Below are 18,175 nucleotides of genomic sequence, written 5' to 3'. Positions count from 1 at the left end.
TTAGTAGAGACAGGGTTTCGCCATGTTGACCAGGATGGTCTCGATCTCTTGACCTCATGATCCACCTGCCTTGGCCTCCCAAAGTGCTGGGATTACAGGCTTGAGCCACCACGCCCGATGAGATAACCTTTTGAATGGGAGAATATATTAGCAAACTATACATCTGACTAGGGGTTAATATACAAAATGTATAAATAACTCAATAGTAAGCAAACAAATAATCCTACTGAAAAATGGGCAAAGGATCTGAATAGGCATTTCTCAAAAGAAAACATACAAATATCCAATAGGTGTATGAAAAACTGTTCAAGGTTACTAATCATCAGGGAAATGCAAATTAAACAATGAGAGATCACATGACATTTGTAAAAACGGCTATTATCAAAGAGACAAAGGCAGACACAGTGGCATGCCTGTAGTCCCAGCTGCTTGGGAGGGTGAAGCAGGAGGATTGCTTGAGGCCAAGAGTTTGAGACCAGCCTGAGCAACATGGCAAGTTCCTGTCTCTACAAAAAAATTAAAATATTAGCTGGTGTGGTGGCACATGCCTGCAGTCCCAGCTACTCTGGAGGTTGAGTGAGAGGATCACTTGAGCCCAGGAGGTCAAAGCTGCAGTAAGCTATGACTGTGCCACAGCACTCCAGCCTGAGTTACAGAACAAGACCTTGTCTCCAAAAAAAAAAAAAAAAAAAGGCCAGGCATAACTCATGCCTGTAATCCCAGCACTTTGGAGGCCAAGGTGGGCAGATCACAAGGTTAGGAGTTCGAGACCAACCTGGCCAACATGGTGAAACCCCATCTCTACTAAAAATACAACAATTAGCTGGGCATGGTGGTGGGTGCCTGTAATCCCAGCTTAGGAGGCTGAGGCAGGAGAATCATTTGAATCCGGGAGTCGGAGGTTGCAATGAGCCAAGATCATGTTATTACACTCCAGCCTGAGCAACAGAGTGAGACTCCATTTCAAAAAAAGAAAAACAGACAGAAAAAGAAAAGTAGGAAGTAAATATTAGTATAAAGGGATGAAGCAAATTATGTCAAAAATTTGTGAGGATGATATCCAAATAACTAGACACTGGAAAATACTCAAATAGGCCAGGCGTGGTGGCTCAAGCCTGTAATCCCAGCACTTTGGGAGGCCGAGGCGGGTGGATCACGAGGTCAACAGATCGAGACCATCCTGGTCAACATGGTGAAATCCCGTCTCTACCAAAAATACAAAAAAGTAGCTGGGCATGGTGGCACGTGCCTGTAATCCCAGCTACTCAGGAGGCTGAGGCAGGAGAATTGCCTGAACCCAGGAGGCGGAGGTTGTGGTGAGCCAAGATCGCGCCATTGCACTCCAGCCTGGGTAACAAGAGCGAAATTCCGTCTCGAAAAAAGAAAAAAGAAAAGAAAATACTCAAATAGTGTTTGATTGAGCTTTTGATGTTACCATTTCTTGCTATATGGGTGATCTTCATCTGGAAAATGGATTAATGTGGGAGTTAAATGAGTTAACACAGGTACAAAAGTACAATAGCACTCAGTAGATGTGGGTGCCACCATCCCTCCAGGAAGAGGTACCCTGCAGTCCGTGTCAGGGAAGTTTGGAAGATAAAAGGCTTGGATTACTGACCCAGCTGAGCCACTAACTCACTGCCTAATCTGACCCCACCTTCAGGGACTCAGTTTTCTTATCCAGATAATGATGGGGTAGAATACCATCCTCTCCTTGGAGCCTCCTAGTTATACCAACCATCCTTTGATTAAAGGATTAGCCTCTCCTGGTTTGATTATTGCATCAGGGAGTCACAGACTTGCAACTGGAAACGACTCAAGAGCTCCAAATGTATCTCCCTGGCATCCCTGCCTCATTTCATGAATGAAAAACTGAGGGCCAGAGAGGTTTAGCAACTTGCTTAGCCATATAGGGGACGGTTTGGGGAGAGGAAGTCATCAGGTTCGGCCCCAGTATCCAGTGGGGAAATGAGACTGCTTCCTCTTCATTTTGAAAAATGACTTAGGTATTTGGTGGTTTAGACACCACCCACCTTAACAAATACCCCAAAATTCTGCTGGGGATACAAGTCCCACTCAGCTGGAAAAAAATCAATGCCATAGGTTTGGGAACACTGTGATAACCAGATTGATGGATCACTTCCCATTACAAACTCAATCCACCTTTAAAAGGTCAGGGCCCCCTCTAAATTTCCCCAGGGAGGACAGAGGAGATGAAATCATCAAGAACAGGTGAGAAAGGGATGGGAGGGTGGGTGGGGGGTGGCTTCCCTCCTTCTCCTCTTCATTTGACCTCCCTCTCCTTTCCCTCCCCTCTCCAGTGTAAGACAACACAGTGCCCAGCGTGCTGTGCCCAAAGCTTCCCTGCAGCCTGGGCCAACTCACCAGCTACAAATAGAACCAGAACCCACTGAAAATAGCTCCTCCTCCCTTCTGCCCAGAACTTCCAATTGCTCACAAAGATGCCCTGCCCCCACCAAGCAAGCTCCAAGCAGAGAACTGGGGTTGAGGAACACCAAGCTCACCACTGGGGACCATCTCAGGAACAACAGTCCCAGTAACAGCCGACTCTAGCTCAGTGCCAGCACCACTGCAAGAGCCTGGCTTTAGCTCCCTGCCACCCAATGAGGAAGGTCCTGGCTATTAACCTCACCATGCAGAGGAAACTCTGAGCGGTGAGGAACTTTCCCAGGACCTCATAGTGGGAGGTAGGAGGTGGAACTTGAGTCAGAACTCACCTAGGAGTCCCTGTGTTTAACCACTGCACTACACTGTCTCTCTATGTAAGGTCGCTGTACCAACTAGCTCCAGATCCATGAAGCTGTAAGGAACTCAAACCATCCAGACCCTTCTCTGACAGCCAGGGAAACTGAGGCCCAGAGAGAGGAAAGTCTTGCCCAAAGGTACTTAGTAAACGAGTAAATCAAGCACCCAGGTCTCTTGGCTCAGAGGCCAATTGTGTTTGCAGAGGTCAAGACAGAGACTCCCTTGTTTCTTTTATGTGGAAGCCCCATGGGTCTTTCTTTCTTTTTTTTTTTTTTTAAACTCTCAACCTCCTCCCTTTTCCCAACAGAGCAGAGAGCTCCCCACCTCCAGACACTGGTCTGGCAACCAGGCCTCCTGAGAGTACCTCTTCCCACTCTGCTCAGGGTATTTAATGTTCTAGGGGAAGAGAGCAAACAGCAGGGCATAAATCATGGGTGACACAGGCTGGCTTTCTCCTCTGCTGAATGTGAGGCAGACAGGACCCAGCAAGGGAAGAGAATTAGCAGGGATTTGCTGGCTCATTTAAATTTAAGGTCCAAAGGCTGACATTTCTCCTGCCCCTGAGAGTTAGATAAATTTTCTCTACTCTGGATCCCATTTGTTACAAAGTAATTCTCTGAAACAGTCTTAACCTCTGCAAAGATGACAAGAAAGAATGGAATAAGGTCACAGAAGCTCTGCTGGGGAGGAATTTAAGAAGTGATTGAGGGCTATGAAAAAGAGTCTCGGCCGGGCAGGGTGGCTCATGCCTGTAATCCCAGCACTTTGGGAGGCCGAAGTGGGCAAATCACAAGATCAAGAGATCAAGACCATCCTGGCCAACAGAGTGAAACCCCATCTCTACTAAAATACAAAAATCAGCTGGGCGTGGTGGCACACGCCTGTAGTCCTAGCTACTCAGGAGGCTGAGGCAGGAGAACTGCTTGAACCCAGGAGGTGGAGGCTGCAGTGAGCTGAGATCATGCCACTGCATTCCAGCCTGGCACCTGGTGACACAGTGAGACTGTCTCAAAAAGAACGAAAAAGAAAAAGAGTCTCACACCTAGTGTCAGACAATCTCAGTTTCATTCCCAGCCCTGCCACATCTCTACAGAGTCTGCCAAGCTGCCTCAGTTTCCCCAATGTGTATGAGACTCAAGGAGTCCAAAGAGATGCAAATTCTCCCTTAATTCTTTTTTTTTTTTTTTTTTTTTTTGAGATGGAGTGTCGATCTGTTGCCCAGGCTGGAGTTCGATGGTGTGATCTCGGCTTACTGCAACCTTCACCTCCCTAGTTCAAGCAATACTCCTGCCTCAGCCTCAGGAGAAGCTGGGACTACAGACACATGCTGCCACACCTGGCTAATTTTTTGTATTTTAGTAGAGACGGGGTTTCACTGTGCTGCCCAGGCTGGTCTCGAACAATGTACCTGCTTTGGCTTCCCAGAGTGCTAGGATTACAGGCGTGAGCCACTGTGCCTGGCCTAGTCAATCTTTTTGTTGTAAATGTTTGTTAGCACCAGGACAAGCTCTGCCCATGCAACAGTGAACAGCACAAAAAGAGTCCCTGCCCTCCTGAAACTTACAGTCTAGTTGGTAAGACAAAGTCAACAGAAGCCCAGGTAGCTGCTTTAATGGAGAAGATACAGGATTCTCCATTCTTACTCCATTCTTCCGCAGTTGCTCAGCGGAAACTACAGACTTGTGAAGGTCCAGGTAACATTGATACAGGGACTCAAAGGAAGGGGAGGAGCTAAGTGGGCAAAAATCAAAGAAAACGTTGACGAAGAACCTGCAAATACACAGAGGCAGGAGACAGCTGGCCTGTTCCCCCAACCAACCAATTGGAGCAGGTATGGGTTTATTGGGGCATCTTTCCGTGAGGCAGGTTCACCATTCTAAGGAGAGAATCTTTGCTGAAAGTCAATGATTTAATGCTGTGTTGTTAATCACAGAGTGCAGGCTGAATTCCATAATGATTGCATTCTTTTAATATTACAAATTCCTTTATCAGCACCTCTAGGAAATAATCAACCCTGTCCCAACAAGTCTCTGAATGTTAAAAAATCCTTTTTTTTTTTTTTTTTTTTTTTTGAGACTGAGTCTTGCTCTGTCACTTAGGCTGGAGTGCAATGGCACAATCTCAGCTCACTGCAACCGCTGCCTCCTGGGTTCAAGTGATTTTTGTGCCTCAGCCTTCCAAGTATCTGGGATTATAGGCACAAGCCACCACACCCAGCTAATTTTTGTATTTTTAGTAGAGGTGAGGTTTCACCATGTTAGCCAGGTTGGTCTCAAACTCCTGGTCTCAAGTGATCCACCTGCCTCAGCTCCCAAAGTGCTGGGATTACAGGCATGAGCCACCAGACCGGGCCTGACAAATCCTTTTATTGTACATATTCCATCTGTCTCCCTGGTTCCCACGTTCGTGACTTTTTAAGGTTGAGTGTTCTAGAATCTGACCCACTGTGTCCTCCCTTATCAGGGCATATGCTGCATAAAACGGTCCCCAGTGTGATGTGGAGGCCTTAGTCTTTCCAGTAAATTATAGAATTATGTCCAATCAGAGAGAAAAAATAAAGCTCATTCTCTACTCCACAGACCAATGGTGTGGAAGGTTGCCAGTGAACACCCCTATGGAGAAATGTGGCTCTAAAGGCAGGAACCAGGGGATCAGAAATGTTGCTAAAAATAAGTCTCCACTTCCCATCTACAAGGCTCAGAGAGACTGGGCAACTTGCACAGGGTCCTATGGAAAGAAGGAGCTAGGCTGGCTTTCCAACCCAAGTGATTGGCCAGTGTCTTCAGAATTTCTCGAATATTTTTGAGGAGAGGTATTACATAGCTCTCATCAAAATAAATAACAACAAAAAAAAGATTCCCAGATGAAAAATAACTGGGGACATGCTGAGCTCAACAAGGTAACCAAACCGTTTTGTTCTTTGCAGCAGAACTTCTCAGAGCCTTGATAGGCTGATGCCCATAATAATCATCTAAGAAGAGCTTATGGAATTTGCAGTTTCTAGAACTCATTTGAGCTGAGAACACATTTCCGGGCAATTCTGGGATCTGGGCTCCATGGAACTCACTTTGGGAAACACTGCACTAACTGTTCTATGAACTTGTATTTACATCCTTTTATATAAAGGGAACCCAATCTGTATATTTTGGTTGGATGATTTCCTTGTTGGGTAACGTCAAGTCGATAATATTTTCCCCTTGTTGTGCTTTATTTTTATCCTCTACAACAGGTGACAGCAAACTTTTTCTGTAAAGAACCACATAATAGGCTGGGCGTGGTGGCTCATACCTGTAATCCCAGCACTTTGGGAGTCCGAGGTGTGTAGATCACTTGAGGTCAGGAGTTTCAGACCAGCCTGGTCAACATTACAAAATCCTCTCTCTACTAAAAATACAAAAAGTAGCTGGGCATGGTGGTGGGTGCCTGTAATCTCAGCTACTCGGGAGGCTGAGGCAAGAGAATGGCTTGAACCCAAGAGGCAGAGGTTGCAGTGAGCCAGAATTGTACCACTGCACTCCAGCCTGGGCAACAGAGTAAGACTCCATCTCAATTAAAAAAAAAAAAAAAGTAGAAGAAGAACCAATAATAAATTTTTTTTTTGAGACAGAGTCTTGCTCTGTCACCAGGCTGGAGTGCAGTGGTATGATCTCAGCTCACTGCAACCTCTACCTCACAGGCTTAAGCAATTCTCCTGCCTCAGCTTCCTGAGTATTTGGGACTACAGGTGTGCACCACTACGCCCGGCTAATTTTTGTGTTTTTAGTAGAGATGGGGTTTCACCATGTTGTCCAGGATGGTCTCGATCTCTTGGCTTCATGATCGACCCACTTCAGCCTCCCAAAATGCTGGTATTACAGGTGTGAGCCATCATGCCCAACCATGCTTTTAAGGCCCAATAGTATTCTATTGTGTCTGTGTACCACATTTTAAAAGATACATTCATCCATTGATGGATACTTAAGTTGCTTCCGTGTCTTGGCTATTGTGAGTAGTGCTGTACTGAGCATGCCAGTGTCGACATCTCTTCAGCATACTGACTGTGTACAAAGGTCCCTTTTCTCCACATCCTTGCCAATGCTTTATCTTTCATCTTTTTGATAATAACCTCTACAGTGCCACAAAATGTAAAAAGCATTCTTGGCTGTCAAGCCATGAAAACAAGCTGGAGGGAAGAGTGGAGGCAGGATTTTGGCCTAAGCTGTAGATTGCCAAGCCATGCTCAATAGTGTTTCATACATGTAAAGTGTGAGGAAATCTACCAGGTATTCTGCATTTTGGACTTTTTGGTCCTTCTAAGCCACCTTGGGAGGTGGGCACCAAAGTCTTCGCCTTTCTTGGGAAAAGCTGATGTCCAGAGAAAGAGAAGGAGAATCTCATTTGCAGAATCACTCAATGGTCAAGAGGAGGTTGAAATGGGGACCCTTAAATGCCAGACCTGAGGAGAAGCCCAGCAAGCTCTGATGCTCAGAAGAGATGCTCAACCCATAGTGTGGACTTGCAGCATCTTTACAATTTCTTTCTTTCCTTTTTTAAAGAGACAGTATCTCACCCTGTCATCTAGGCTGGAGTGTAGTGGCATGAGCCTGACTCACTGCAGCCTCAATCTCCTGGGCTCAAATAATCCTCTCACCTTGGCCTCCCAAGTAGCTGGGACTACAGGTCTGCCACCAAAACTGGATAATTTTTTTCAGTTTTTGAAGAGATGGGTTCTTGCTGTGTTACCCAGGCTGTTCTCAAACTCCTGGACTCAAGTGATCCTCCTGCCTCAATCTCCCGAAGTGTTAGGATTACAAGCATGAGCCACCATGCCCTGACTTCTCTCCAGTTTCCATAAGACAAGTCAAGGGTTTAGGAGCAGTAGTCTGGTTGGAAGAAGGGACTAGGAAACTAGTGAATTTGCAGGGCACATTTGCTTAGCACATGCACTTTTTTTTTTCTGAGACAGAGTCTCCCTCTGTCGCCTAGGCTGGGGCGCAATGGTGCCTTCTCCACTCACTGCAACCCCCACCTCCCAGGTTCAAGCGATTCTCCTGCCTCAGCCTCCTGAGTAGCTAGGATTACAGGCACCTGCTGCCACCTGCAGCTAATATTTATATTTTTTGTAGAGATGGGATTTCACTATGTTGGCCAGGCTGGTCTCAAACTCCTGACCTCAAGTTATCCACCTGCCTTGGCCTCCTAACGTGTTGGAATTACAGGCGTGAGCCACCACGCCCAGCCACACATGCACTTTATACTTACACTGGATATTTACTTTTCAGTGATTGGGAGAGTACTGATAGAGAATATGAGATAAAAACTCCACACCATTTCTCAGATCTGCACCTGCTATAGCTACTGTGGACCAAGCCTAGTGTCTGCCATTTTGTAGGTTCCCATCTCACTGGTCTACAAATTAATCCTGCAAGGCAAGTAATATGATCTCCAGTGAGTGATGGAGGTGAGGCTCCGTGAGGTTCCTTAACTTACCTGCCTAGTGTCGGTCAGGTGATAAATAATGAAATCCCAGTTCAGTTGCAGGTCTCCTGGCCCCAAAGTCAGTGTCTATTTCAATGCACCTTGCTGACTGGAACCACTTCCCTGAGACTATGTTTGAATGATCAGGGTACTCACAGTCAATTTCTTATAATTTCATACTTAATTACATAGAGCATTAGATTGTTTGATAAATGTTTCATGTTAGTCTTCATTCAGTCTCTCTGTGGATTGATTTCTTATATTTATTCACCTGAGATCAATATTTGAGTCAAAATTCCTTTGAGTTCTTGGCTCAGAAATAGGCTCACATAAATATGCCTAGTTGATTTTTGACAAAGGTGTAAAAGCAATTCAATATAGGAAAAATTGCGTTTTTTTTTTTTTTGGGATATGACCTTTATTGAGCTTATCCGCCAGAGTGGAAATAATGTCTGTACAAAACCAAATGTTTGTTACTATAACTTCTGCATCACAATTAAAATCCAAACAGTTTTTTAAAAACAGTCAACTCAATCAAAACCCACTACTTCAGAATCAATAGCTTCTTTGAAGCCACAGTAACACTTAAATATGGTTAAGACTCGAATGCAGAAATTTGGTTGGTTGGAAAGCTAATTAAACTTCCAACTTGCTCAAATAGAATTACAAAAAGGCAAAATTGTGTTTTTCACAGAGATACAGTCCACTGGAATCAACAACACTGGACAGCTGTTAGAGTATTTAGAGTCCTGAGATAACAAGGAATCCAGGCATCCTTTAGACAGTCTTCTGTTGTCCTTTCTTCCCAATCAGAGATTTGTGGATATGTGGAATGACACCACCACCAGCAATTGTAGCCTTGATGAGAGAATCCAACTCTTCATCTCCACGAATAGCAAGTTGCAAGTGACGAGGGGTAATACGCTTTACCTTTAAGTCTTTTGATGCATTTCCTGCCAGTTCCAGTACCTCTGCGGTGAGGTACTCCAGGATGGCTGCGCTGTACACAGCGGCAGTCGCGCCCACACGTCCATGACTGGTCGTCCTAGATTTCAGGTGTCGATGAATACGGCCCACTGGGAACTGCAAGCCGGCTCTCTGCGAGCGGGAAACCGCCTTTGTCTTGGCCTTTCCGGAGTCCTTCCCAGCCTTACCGCCAGCCATTTCGAATTCTGCTGAAGCTCAAGCAAGCAAGGCAGAGAAAGAGCTAATCAGACCCACGGCGAGATCCCACCACCTACTCTTCCGTCGCACCGCGATTCAAACTGCGCTGTCTCCCGCCTTCCCCGCTCCCTTTATACTCGAAAAATTGCGTTTTAAACAAATAATGCCAGAGCAATTGGACATCCATGGAGGAAAAAAAGAACCTGGATAATATACCAAAATTAACTCAAAATGGATCAAGGACTTAAATATAAAACATAAAACTATAAACCTTTTAAGAAAAATACACAGGAAAGAATCTTTGGGATCTAGAACTAGGCAAAAAGTTTTTAGACTTGACACCAAAACACAAGCCATAAAGGGAAAAATAAATTGTACCACATCAAAATTTAAAACTGACTTTGTGAAAGACCTTGTGAATAAGATGAAAAGACAAGCTACAGATGGGGAGAAGATGTTTGTAAGCTACATACTTGACAAAGAACTATCAAAACTCAACAGTAAGCCAGGTGCAGTGGTACACACCCGTAGTCCTAGCTACTCAGGAGGCTGAGGTGAGAGGCTTGCTTGAGCCTAGGAGTTTGAGTTCAGCCTGGGCAATATAACAGGACCCCATCTTTAAAACAATGACAAACCCAACAGTAATGATCAAACAATCCAATTAGAAAATGGGCAGAAGACATGAATAGACATTTCACTGAGAGGATATGCAGGTGAAAAATGAACACATGAAAAGATGCACAGCATCATTAGTAATTAGGGAAATGCAAGCTAAAACTACAATGAGATATAACTACATATTTGTCAGAATGGCTAAAATAAAAAACAGACCAGGTGGTTCACACCTGTAATCCTAGCACTTTGGGAGGTCAAGGTGGGAGGATCGCTTGAACCCAGAAGTTTGAGACCAGCCTGGACAACATGGCAGGAGCCTGTTCTTAACAATAACAAAAACAAAATAGCTGGGCATGGTGGAGCATGCCTGTGTTCCCAGCTACTCTAGAGGCTGAGGCAGGAAGATCACCTTAGTCCAAAAGGTCAAGGCTGCAGTGAGCTATGATCGTACCACTGCACTCCAGCCAGGATGACAGAGCAAGACTTTATCTCAAAAATAAAATAAAATAATACAAAACAATGATAATGCCAGATGCAGTGGTTCACGCCTTTAATCTCAGCACTTTGGGAGGCCAAGGTGGGCGGATCATGAGGTCAGGAGTTCAAGACCAGCCTGGCCAACATGATGAAACCCCATGTCTACTAAAAATACAAAAATTAGCTGGGCATGTTGGTGCGTGCCTATAATCCCAGCTACTCAGGAGGCTGAGGCAGGAGAATTGCTTGAACCAGGACCTGGGAAGCGGAGGTTGCAGTGAGCCGAGATCATGTCACTGCACTCCAGCCTGGGCTACAGAGCGAGACTCTGTCTCAAAAGAAAAAAAAATGATAACACCAAATGTTGGTCAGGATGCAAAGAAATTAGATCACTCATACATTGCGGGTGGGAATGCAAAATGGCAAAAACAGTCTGGAAAAAATACAACAGTTTCTTAAAAAATTAAACATATGCTTACCGATACCCAGCCGTTGTACTCTTGGGCATTTATCCCAGAGAAATGAAAAACTTAATGTTCACGCAAAAATCTGTACATGACGCCTGTAATCCCAGTACTTTGGGAGGCTGAGGAGGGTGGATCATCTGAGGTCAGAAGTTTGAGACCAGCCTGGAAAACATGGTGAAACCCCATTTCTACTAAAAATACAAAAATTAGCTGGGCCTGGTGGCAGGCACCTGTAATTCCAGCTACCTGGGAGGCTGAGGCAGGAGAATCACTTGAACCTGGGAGGCGGAGGTTGCAGTGACCTGAGATTACGCCACTGCATTCCAGCCCAGGCAACAGAGTAAACTTAGTCTTTAAAAAAAAAAATATATATATATATATATATATATATATATATATCTAAGAACACTTGAACTCGAAAAAAAGAGTTAAAAAAAATCTGCACATGATTATTCATAGCAGCTTTATTCATAATAGACCCAAATTGGAAACCAAATGACCTTCAATGGGTGAATAGGAAACAAACGGTGGTACCTCCGTATCATGGAATACTATTCAAAAATGAAAAGGAAGGAACTATTGATACCTGCAACAACTTTGTTGGATCTCAAGGAAATTGTGTTGAGTGAAAAAAAAAAAGTCAATCTCAAAGGGCTACATAGGCCAGGGCCCAGGGGCTCATGCCTGTAGTCCCAGCACTTTGGAAAGCCAAAGTGGGCAGATCACTTGAGCCCAGGAGTTTGAGACCAACCTGGGCAACATAGTGAAACCTTGTCTCTACAGAAAAATTCAAAAAGTAGTGGTGTTGTGCACCTCTAGTGCCATCTACTTAGAAGGCTAAGATGAGAGGATCACCTGAACCCAGAGAGACTGAGGCTGCAGTGAGCCGTGATCACACTACTGCACTTCTGCCTGGGTGACAGAGTAAACCCTGTCCAGAAAAAAAAAAAAAAGGCTGAACATAGCCTTTGGTCTATAGGCTCAAGCCTATAATTTCACAACTTTGAGAGGCTGAAGTGGGAGGATCACTGGAGCCTAGGAGTTTGAAACGAGCCTGGGGCAACAAAGTAAGACCCCATCTCTATTTATAAAATTAAAAAAAAAAGAAAGGCTACATACTGTGTAATTCTATTTATATAACATTCTTGAAATTACAAAATTATAGAGATGGAGAATAGATTAGTGGTTGCCAGGAGGCAGGGAGGAAGGGAGAAGACTGTAGCTATAAAAGGGTTACATGAGGTATCCTTGTGATGAAACTGTGGGTGGCAGTCAAACAAATCCACCCACAATCAAATTGTACAGAACTACACACACACACACACACACACACACACACACGAATGAATATAAAACTGGCGAAATCCAAATAAGGTGGATGGATTGTTTCAATGTCAATTTCCTGATTGTAACATTGTACTATAGTTATACAAGGTGTTACCATTGGGAGAAAATGGGCAAAGGACATAGGGACTTAGGGGATCTCTCCATATGCTTTCTTACAAGTGCACAGAGATCTACAGTTATCTCAAAATAAAAGGGTTCTGAATGGCTGGGCACGGTGGCTCACATCTGTAATCCCAGTACTTTGGGAGGCCAAGGCAAGCAGATCATTTGAGACCAAGAGTTTGAGACCAGCCTGGCCAACATAGTAAAACCCCATCTCTACTAAAAATAAAAATTAAAATAAATAGCTGGGTGTGGTGGTGCACACTAGTAATCCCAGCTACTTGAGTGGGCACAAGAATCGCTTAAACCCGGGAAGAAGAGGTTGCAGTGAGCACTCCAGCCTGGGCTACAGAGTAAGACTCTGTCTCAAAATGATAATAACAATAACAAAATAAAATAAAATAGGCCAGGAGTGGTGGCTCATGCCTGTAATCCTAGCACTTTGGGAGGCTGAGGCAGGCAGATCACGAGGTCAGGAGATAGAGGCCATCCGGACTAACATGGTGAAATCCCAACTCTACTAAAAATACAAAAAATTAGCTGGGCATGGTGGCATGTGCCTTAGTCCCAGCTACACGGGAGACTGAGGCAGGAGAATCACTTGAACCCAGGAGGCGGAGGTTGCAGTGAGCTGAGATCACGCCACTGCACTCCAGCCTGAGTGACAGAGCCTCAATAAATAAATAATACAATAACAAAATAAAATAAAGAGTTTTTTTTTGGTTTGGTTTAGGTTTTAATTCTTTTGAATTTTTAGCCCAAGATGATTCATTTCAGGGGTTAAGGTGCACTGGCCAGCGATTCATTTCTCTACTAAGATCACCTCATAGCTTTTGGCAAAGCTTACCTCTGCCAGGCACATTGCTAAGTGCTCTTCATAGATTATCTCTTTTATTAGAGTTGGAAACATTGTTATTATATAACCACTTAACAGATGAGGAAACTGAAGCTCAGCAAAGTCAAGTCGTATGCTCCAATCCTTATAGCCATTAAAAGCCAGGAATAAAACCAGAGCCTCTGAGTCCAAGCCCACACCCTTAACCTCTAAACTACACCTCCTCTCTGATTAGATGCCACATGGCATTGGTCTTTGGCACAGACTAGCATTGAACCTAGGACAAAAAGCCAGGGCTCTCCTTTGAGTTCTACTAGGACAGCAGTACAGTGCAAAGAACACTACATCATTCCACCAGATTCCTCTAGACCATTCCAATTCCCAAGACCAAGTTTAAGTCCCAATGCCATCACTTGGCAGCTTTGTAACCTTAGAAAAGTCACTTCTGTTGGAGCTTCAATCTCTCATCTTTAAACCAGAGCTTGTAATTCCAGCACTGTCGGTGGATCAAATGAAGTATGCATTTTAAAGGGCTTTGGACACTCCAAAGGGGGCAGTTATTATTAATAACAGGTCACTGTGAAGTAAATTCTAAATATAGGCCACTCACTCCTATTTATCTTCTGGTTTGATGGTAAATGCTTTGAAGGCTTGAGCTGAGTTTTAGCCTTTTATTTTATCCTAACCTTTCCTTTATAAAGTGCTCCCCCAAAATGGTAGGTTTCTAAAAATTCTTGTTAACTGTAATATTGATAGAAATGTGATCAGAACACAAAAAGAAAAAGCAAAGCATTGATGGTAAAAATGAAGAATTCTGTGCTTTAACTGCTTTTTTTTTTTTTTTTTTTTTTTTTTTGGTAAATTGTGAAGAGAACTGAGGACAGCTTCACCAAAACTCAGCTCTTGAATTTTCCTGCCTTAAACCCAGGTAAACTCCTTATTTTCAGTTTTGGAATTGTGGGTTCTATCTTTCCAGGGGCATGGAAGAATGTGAAATTTGCAAAGTACTTTGAGGTACAACGTGTTCTTGCTATTTATACTAACCAGAATCTGTGGCTGCTTTCTGGGTAAGGCTTTTCCATATAAAACCAACCCTTTTTTCACCCTTTTCCCAGTTATAACAACCTTACAAACTCACAAACAAATTCCTCAGCTGTGCTACTAATGCCAGTAACATGGACTTTAAAACTGCCTTTCATCTCCTCTCTTATGCAACATTGCAAACAGTAATTAAAGTTCAACATCCTGGTGAAGGAGGCATCTATTATTCAACCCATTTTCCAAACAGGTAAACCCAGACCTAGAAATATAGATGTGCAGTGGCTCACATCTATAATCCTAGCACTTTGGGAGGCCACCTCAGGTGGGTGGATCACCTGAGGTCAGGAGTTCAAGACCAGCCTGGCCAACATGGTGAATCCCTGTCTCTACTAAAAATACAAAAATTAGCTGGGCATGGTGGTGGGAGCCTGCAATCCCAGCTGCCCGGGAGGCAAGGCTGCAATGAGCAGAGATTGTGCCACTGCACTCCAGCCTGGGTGACAAAGTAAGATTCTGCCTAAAAAAAAAAAAAAAAGGAAAAGAAATTAGAGGTCTGCCCACAGGTCAGCAGGATTTGGAGCAGAGAGGAGACTAGAATTAAGACTTCTAGACTTCTAGCTCTTAGATTCACCAAGGTGTGGGGCACTAAGAGCCTATGGGCAGAAAAGTGGAGATACTCTCTCAGAGCAGGGATTCATTGAGGTGGGGTGATTTAGAGGGGGCAGAAAGGAGACACAAACCAGATTCAATGATAGTCAAGGAAAGGAAGGAAAGAGAAAACAAAAGAAGGAAGGAAGAAAGGGAGAAAGGAAAGAAGGAAGGATTTAATAATGGATGGATGACAGGTAGATAGATGAATGGAGGAAGGATGGAAGGAAGGAGAGAAGGGAGGGAGAGAAGGAAGAAGGAAGGGACAGAGGGAGGGAGGGGCAAGCCTGTAATCACTTAGAAAAGAAAATAAATGAATTTGAGCCATAAATTTAGTTGAAGGCAAGAAGGATTATGATGGAAATAATAGTATGTTTGAACTGTCTGATTTTTAAATGAAAAATAGGAAGGATAAGATTTTTTTAACTTCATATTTTGAAAAAATTATAGACTCACAAGAAGTTGCAAAATAGTACAGAGGTTCCGTGTACCTATCATCCAACTTCCCCTAATGGTAACACCTCACATAACTGTAAGTGCATTACCAAAGTCAGGAAATTAATTGGCAATTAACAAGACTACTGACTTACTCAGATTGTACTAGTTTAGGAAGCATAATATATGTATACAGTTTTATTTTACACATAGAGTACACAAATCTTAAGTGTACCACCTGATGTAGTTTTACATGCATAAACACTCACATAACTAATATCTCTATCAAGATATTAGTTATGTTATCAGCCCCCAGTGTTACCAACTCTCTCGTGTTCCCTATAATCAATAACTGCCTTCCCACATAACTACTATTATTTTTTTTATTTTTTATTTTTTGAGATAGGATCTCACTCTGTCACCCAGGCTGGAGTGCAGTGGTGCAATGACAGCTCACTGCAGCCTCGACTTTCCAGGCTCAAGTGAACCTCCCACCTCAGCCTCCCAAGTAGCTAGTACAACAGGCATGTGCCACCATGCCCAGGTAACTTTTTTGTGCTTTTTGGAGAGATGAGGGTCTCGTCATGTTTCCCAGGCTGGCCTCAAACTCTTGGACTCAAGCTGTTCACCTGCCTTGCCCTTCCAAAGTGCTGGGATTATAGGCAAGAATCACATTGCCTGGCTCATTATTCTTTTATTGCTGTAGATTAGTTTGTCTTATCTTGAACTTTATATAAATGGAATGGTATAGTATATTATATTTTATCCTTGGCTTCTATATGTGTATATATATATATATATTTTTTTTTTTGAGATGGAGTTTCGCTCTTGTTACCCAGGCTGGAGTGCAATGGTGCGATCTCAGCTCACTGCAACCTCCGCCTCCTGGGTTCAGGCAATTCTCCTGCCTCAGCTTCCTGAGTAGCTGGGATTACAGGCACATACCACCATGCCCAGCTAATTTTTTTGTATTTTTAATAGAGATGAGGTTTCACCATGTTGACCAGGATGGTCTCGATCTCTTGACCTCGTGATCCACCCACCTTGGCCTCCCAAAGTGCTGGGATTACAGGCGTGAGCCACCGTGCCCGGCCCGTATATATATATTTTTAGAGACAGGGTCTGGCTCTGCCACCCAGGCTGAAGTGCAATGGCTCAATCATAGCTCACTGCAACTTTAAACTTCTGGGTTCAAGTGATCCTCCCGCCTCAGCCTCCTGGGTAGCTGGGATTACAGGCACATGCCACTTTGCCTATCTAATTAAAATCTTTTTTTCTTTAGACCAAGGTGGGTAGATTGCTTGAACTCAGGAGTTTGAGACCAGCCTCAGCAATATGCGGACCTGTCTCTACTAAAAGTACATAAAAAGAAAAAAAATAGCCAGGCATAGTTGTGCATGTCTTTGTTCTCAGTTACTCGGGAGCCTGAAGTGGGAGGATTGCTTGAGCCCGGAGTTCAGAGGTTGCAGTGAGCCAAGATCATGCCACAGCACACCAGCCTGGTGACAGAGCTAGACCCTGTCTCAAAAAAAAACATCTTTTTGTAGAAACCTGGTCTCACTTTGTTGCACAGACTGGTTTAGAAATATTCACTTCAAGTGAGCCTCCCAAAGTGCTGGGAATACAGGTATGAGCTACCGTGCCAGCCTACCTGGCTTCTTTCACTCAACATTATGTCTATTAGACTCATTCATGGTTTGACATGTAGCAGAGGTTTATCGTTTTTCATTGTTGATCAGTATTTTATTATATGAATAGATCATAATTATTTATCCATTCTAATGTGGATAGATGTTGGGGTTGTGTGTATGTTTGCTAAACCTAAGCACTCATCTCTTTTCTTTCTCCTTCTTTCCTTCCTTCCTTCCTTTTTCCTGCAGGGTCTTGCTTTGTCACCCAGGCGGGAATGCAGTGGTGCAATCATGGCTCACTGCAGCTTCAAACTCCTGGGTTCAAGTGATCCTCCTGCCTCAGCCTCCTGAGCAGCTGAGACCACAAGCATGAGCCATAATGACCAGCTTTGTTTTGTTTTGTTTTGCAGAGGCGGGATTTCACCATGTCGCCCAGGCTGGCCTCAAACTCCTGGGCTCAAACGATCCCCCTGTCTAAACCTCCCAATGTGCTGGGATTACAGGCATGAGTCACCATGCTCAGCCCTAAGCACTCGTTTTTGATGGAAGTATATGTAGGAAAGGAATTACTGGTCAGAGGGTAGGTAGATGTTCAGTTTTGCAAAATGGTCCTAACAAGTTTTCCAAAGTGGTTGTATCAATTTAATTTATCCTCCCACCACCAGTGTATGAGAATTCCATGGGAGTATAGAGTTTTATGTAATTAAACTCTAACCAATGATTGCATGCAAGTCCAACTATGATCTATCTGTTCTGCAGAATACTCATTTCAAAGTGTTTTCCTGCCAGGCGCAATGGCTCACATCTATAATCCCAGCACTTTGGGAGGCTGAGGCAGGAGGATCTCCTGTGGTTGGGAGTTCAAGACCAGCCTGACCAACATGAAGAAACCCTGTCTCTACTAAAAAACTACAAAATTACTCACACATGGTGGTACATGCCTGTAATCCCAGCTGCTCAAGAGGCTGAGGCAGGAGAATCACTTGAACCTAGGAGGCGAAGGTTGCGGTGAGCTGAGATCATGCCATTGCACTCCAGCCTGGGCAACAAGAGCAAAACTCCATCTCAAAAAAACAAAAAACAAACAAAGTTTTCCTGTTCAGATGCAAAAGTAGAGAAAGTGTCTAAAAAAATCTCGGCTGGGCGTGGTGGCTCTTGACTGTAATCCCAGTACTTTGGGAGGCCCAGGT

At 43.9% G+C, this 18,175-nt stretch overlaps 1 protein-coding gene and 1 long non-coding RNA gene across 3 annotated transcripts in view; one reads left to right on the top strand and one right to left on the bottom strand.

The window, feature by feature from the left end:
• The window catches only part of LOC128928812 (uncharacterized), a 29,082-nt gene that overhangs the window by 9,780 nt on the left and 1,127 nt on the right, over positions 1 to 18,175 (top strand). The window contains exons 1-2 of one of the 2 annotated variants that reach the window (XR_008474407.2): positions 13,864 to 13,946; positions 14,101 to 14,158. This is a non-coding gene — a long non-coding RNA (uncharacterized LOC128928812). Of the gene's footprint in view, positions 1 to 13,863; positions 13,947 to 14,100; positions 14,159 to 18,175 lie in introns of those variants that run through there. The other variant, XR_008474406.2, reaches the window with a different exon arrangement.
• Positions 8,851 to 9,526, bottom strand: LOC100414342 (histone H2A.Z). The gene has a single exon (XM_002743659.6). The coding sequence runs from the start codon at positions 9,385 to 9,387 to the stop codon at positions 9,001 to 9,003; it is 387 nt and encodes a 128-aa protein (XP_002743705.1). The 5' UTR covers positions 9,388 to 9,526; the 3' UTR covers positions 8,851 to 9,000.

Source organism: Callithrix jacchus, chromosome 1, assembly GCF_049354715.1.
Source record: "Callithrix jacchus isolate 240 chromosome 1, calJac240_pri, whole genome shotgun sequence".
In the NCBI taxonomy this organism is placed as follows: Eukaryota; Metazoa; Chordata; class Mammalia; order Primates; family Cebidae; genus Callithrix; species Callithrix jacchus.
The sequence above is the reverse complement of the archived record's forward strand: the minus strand, read 5'-3'. Positions and strand labels throughout refer to the sequence as shown.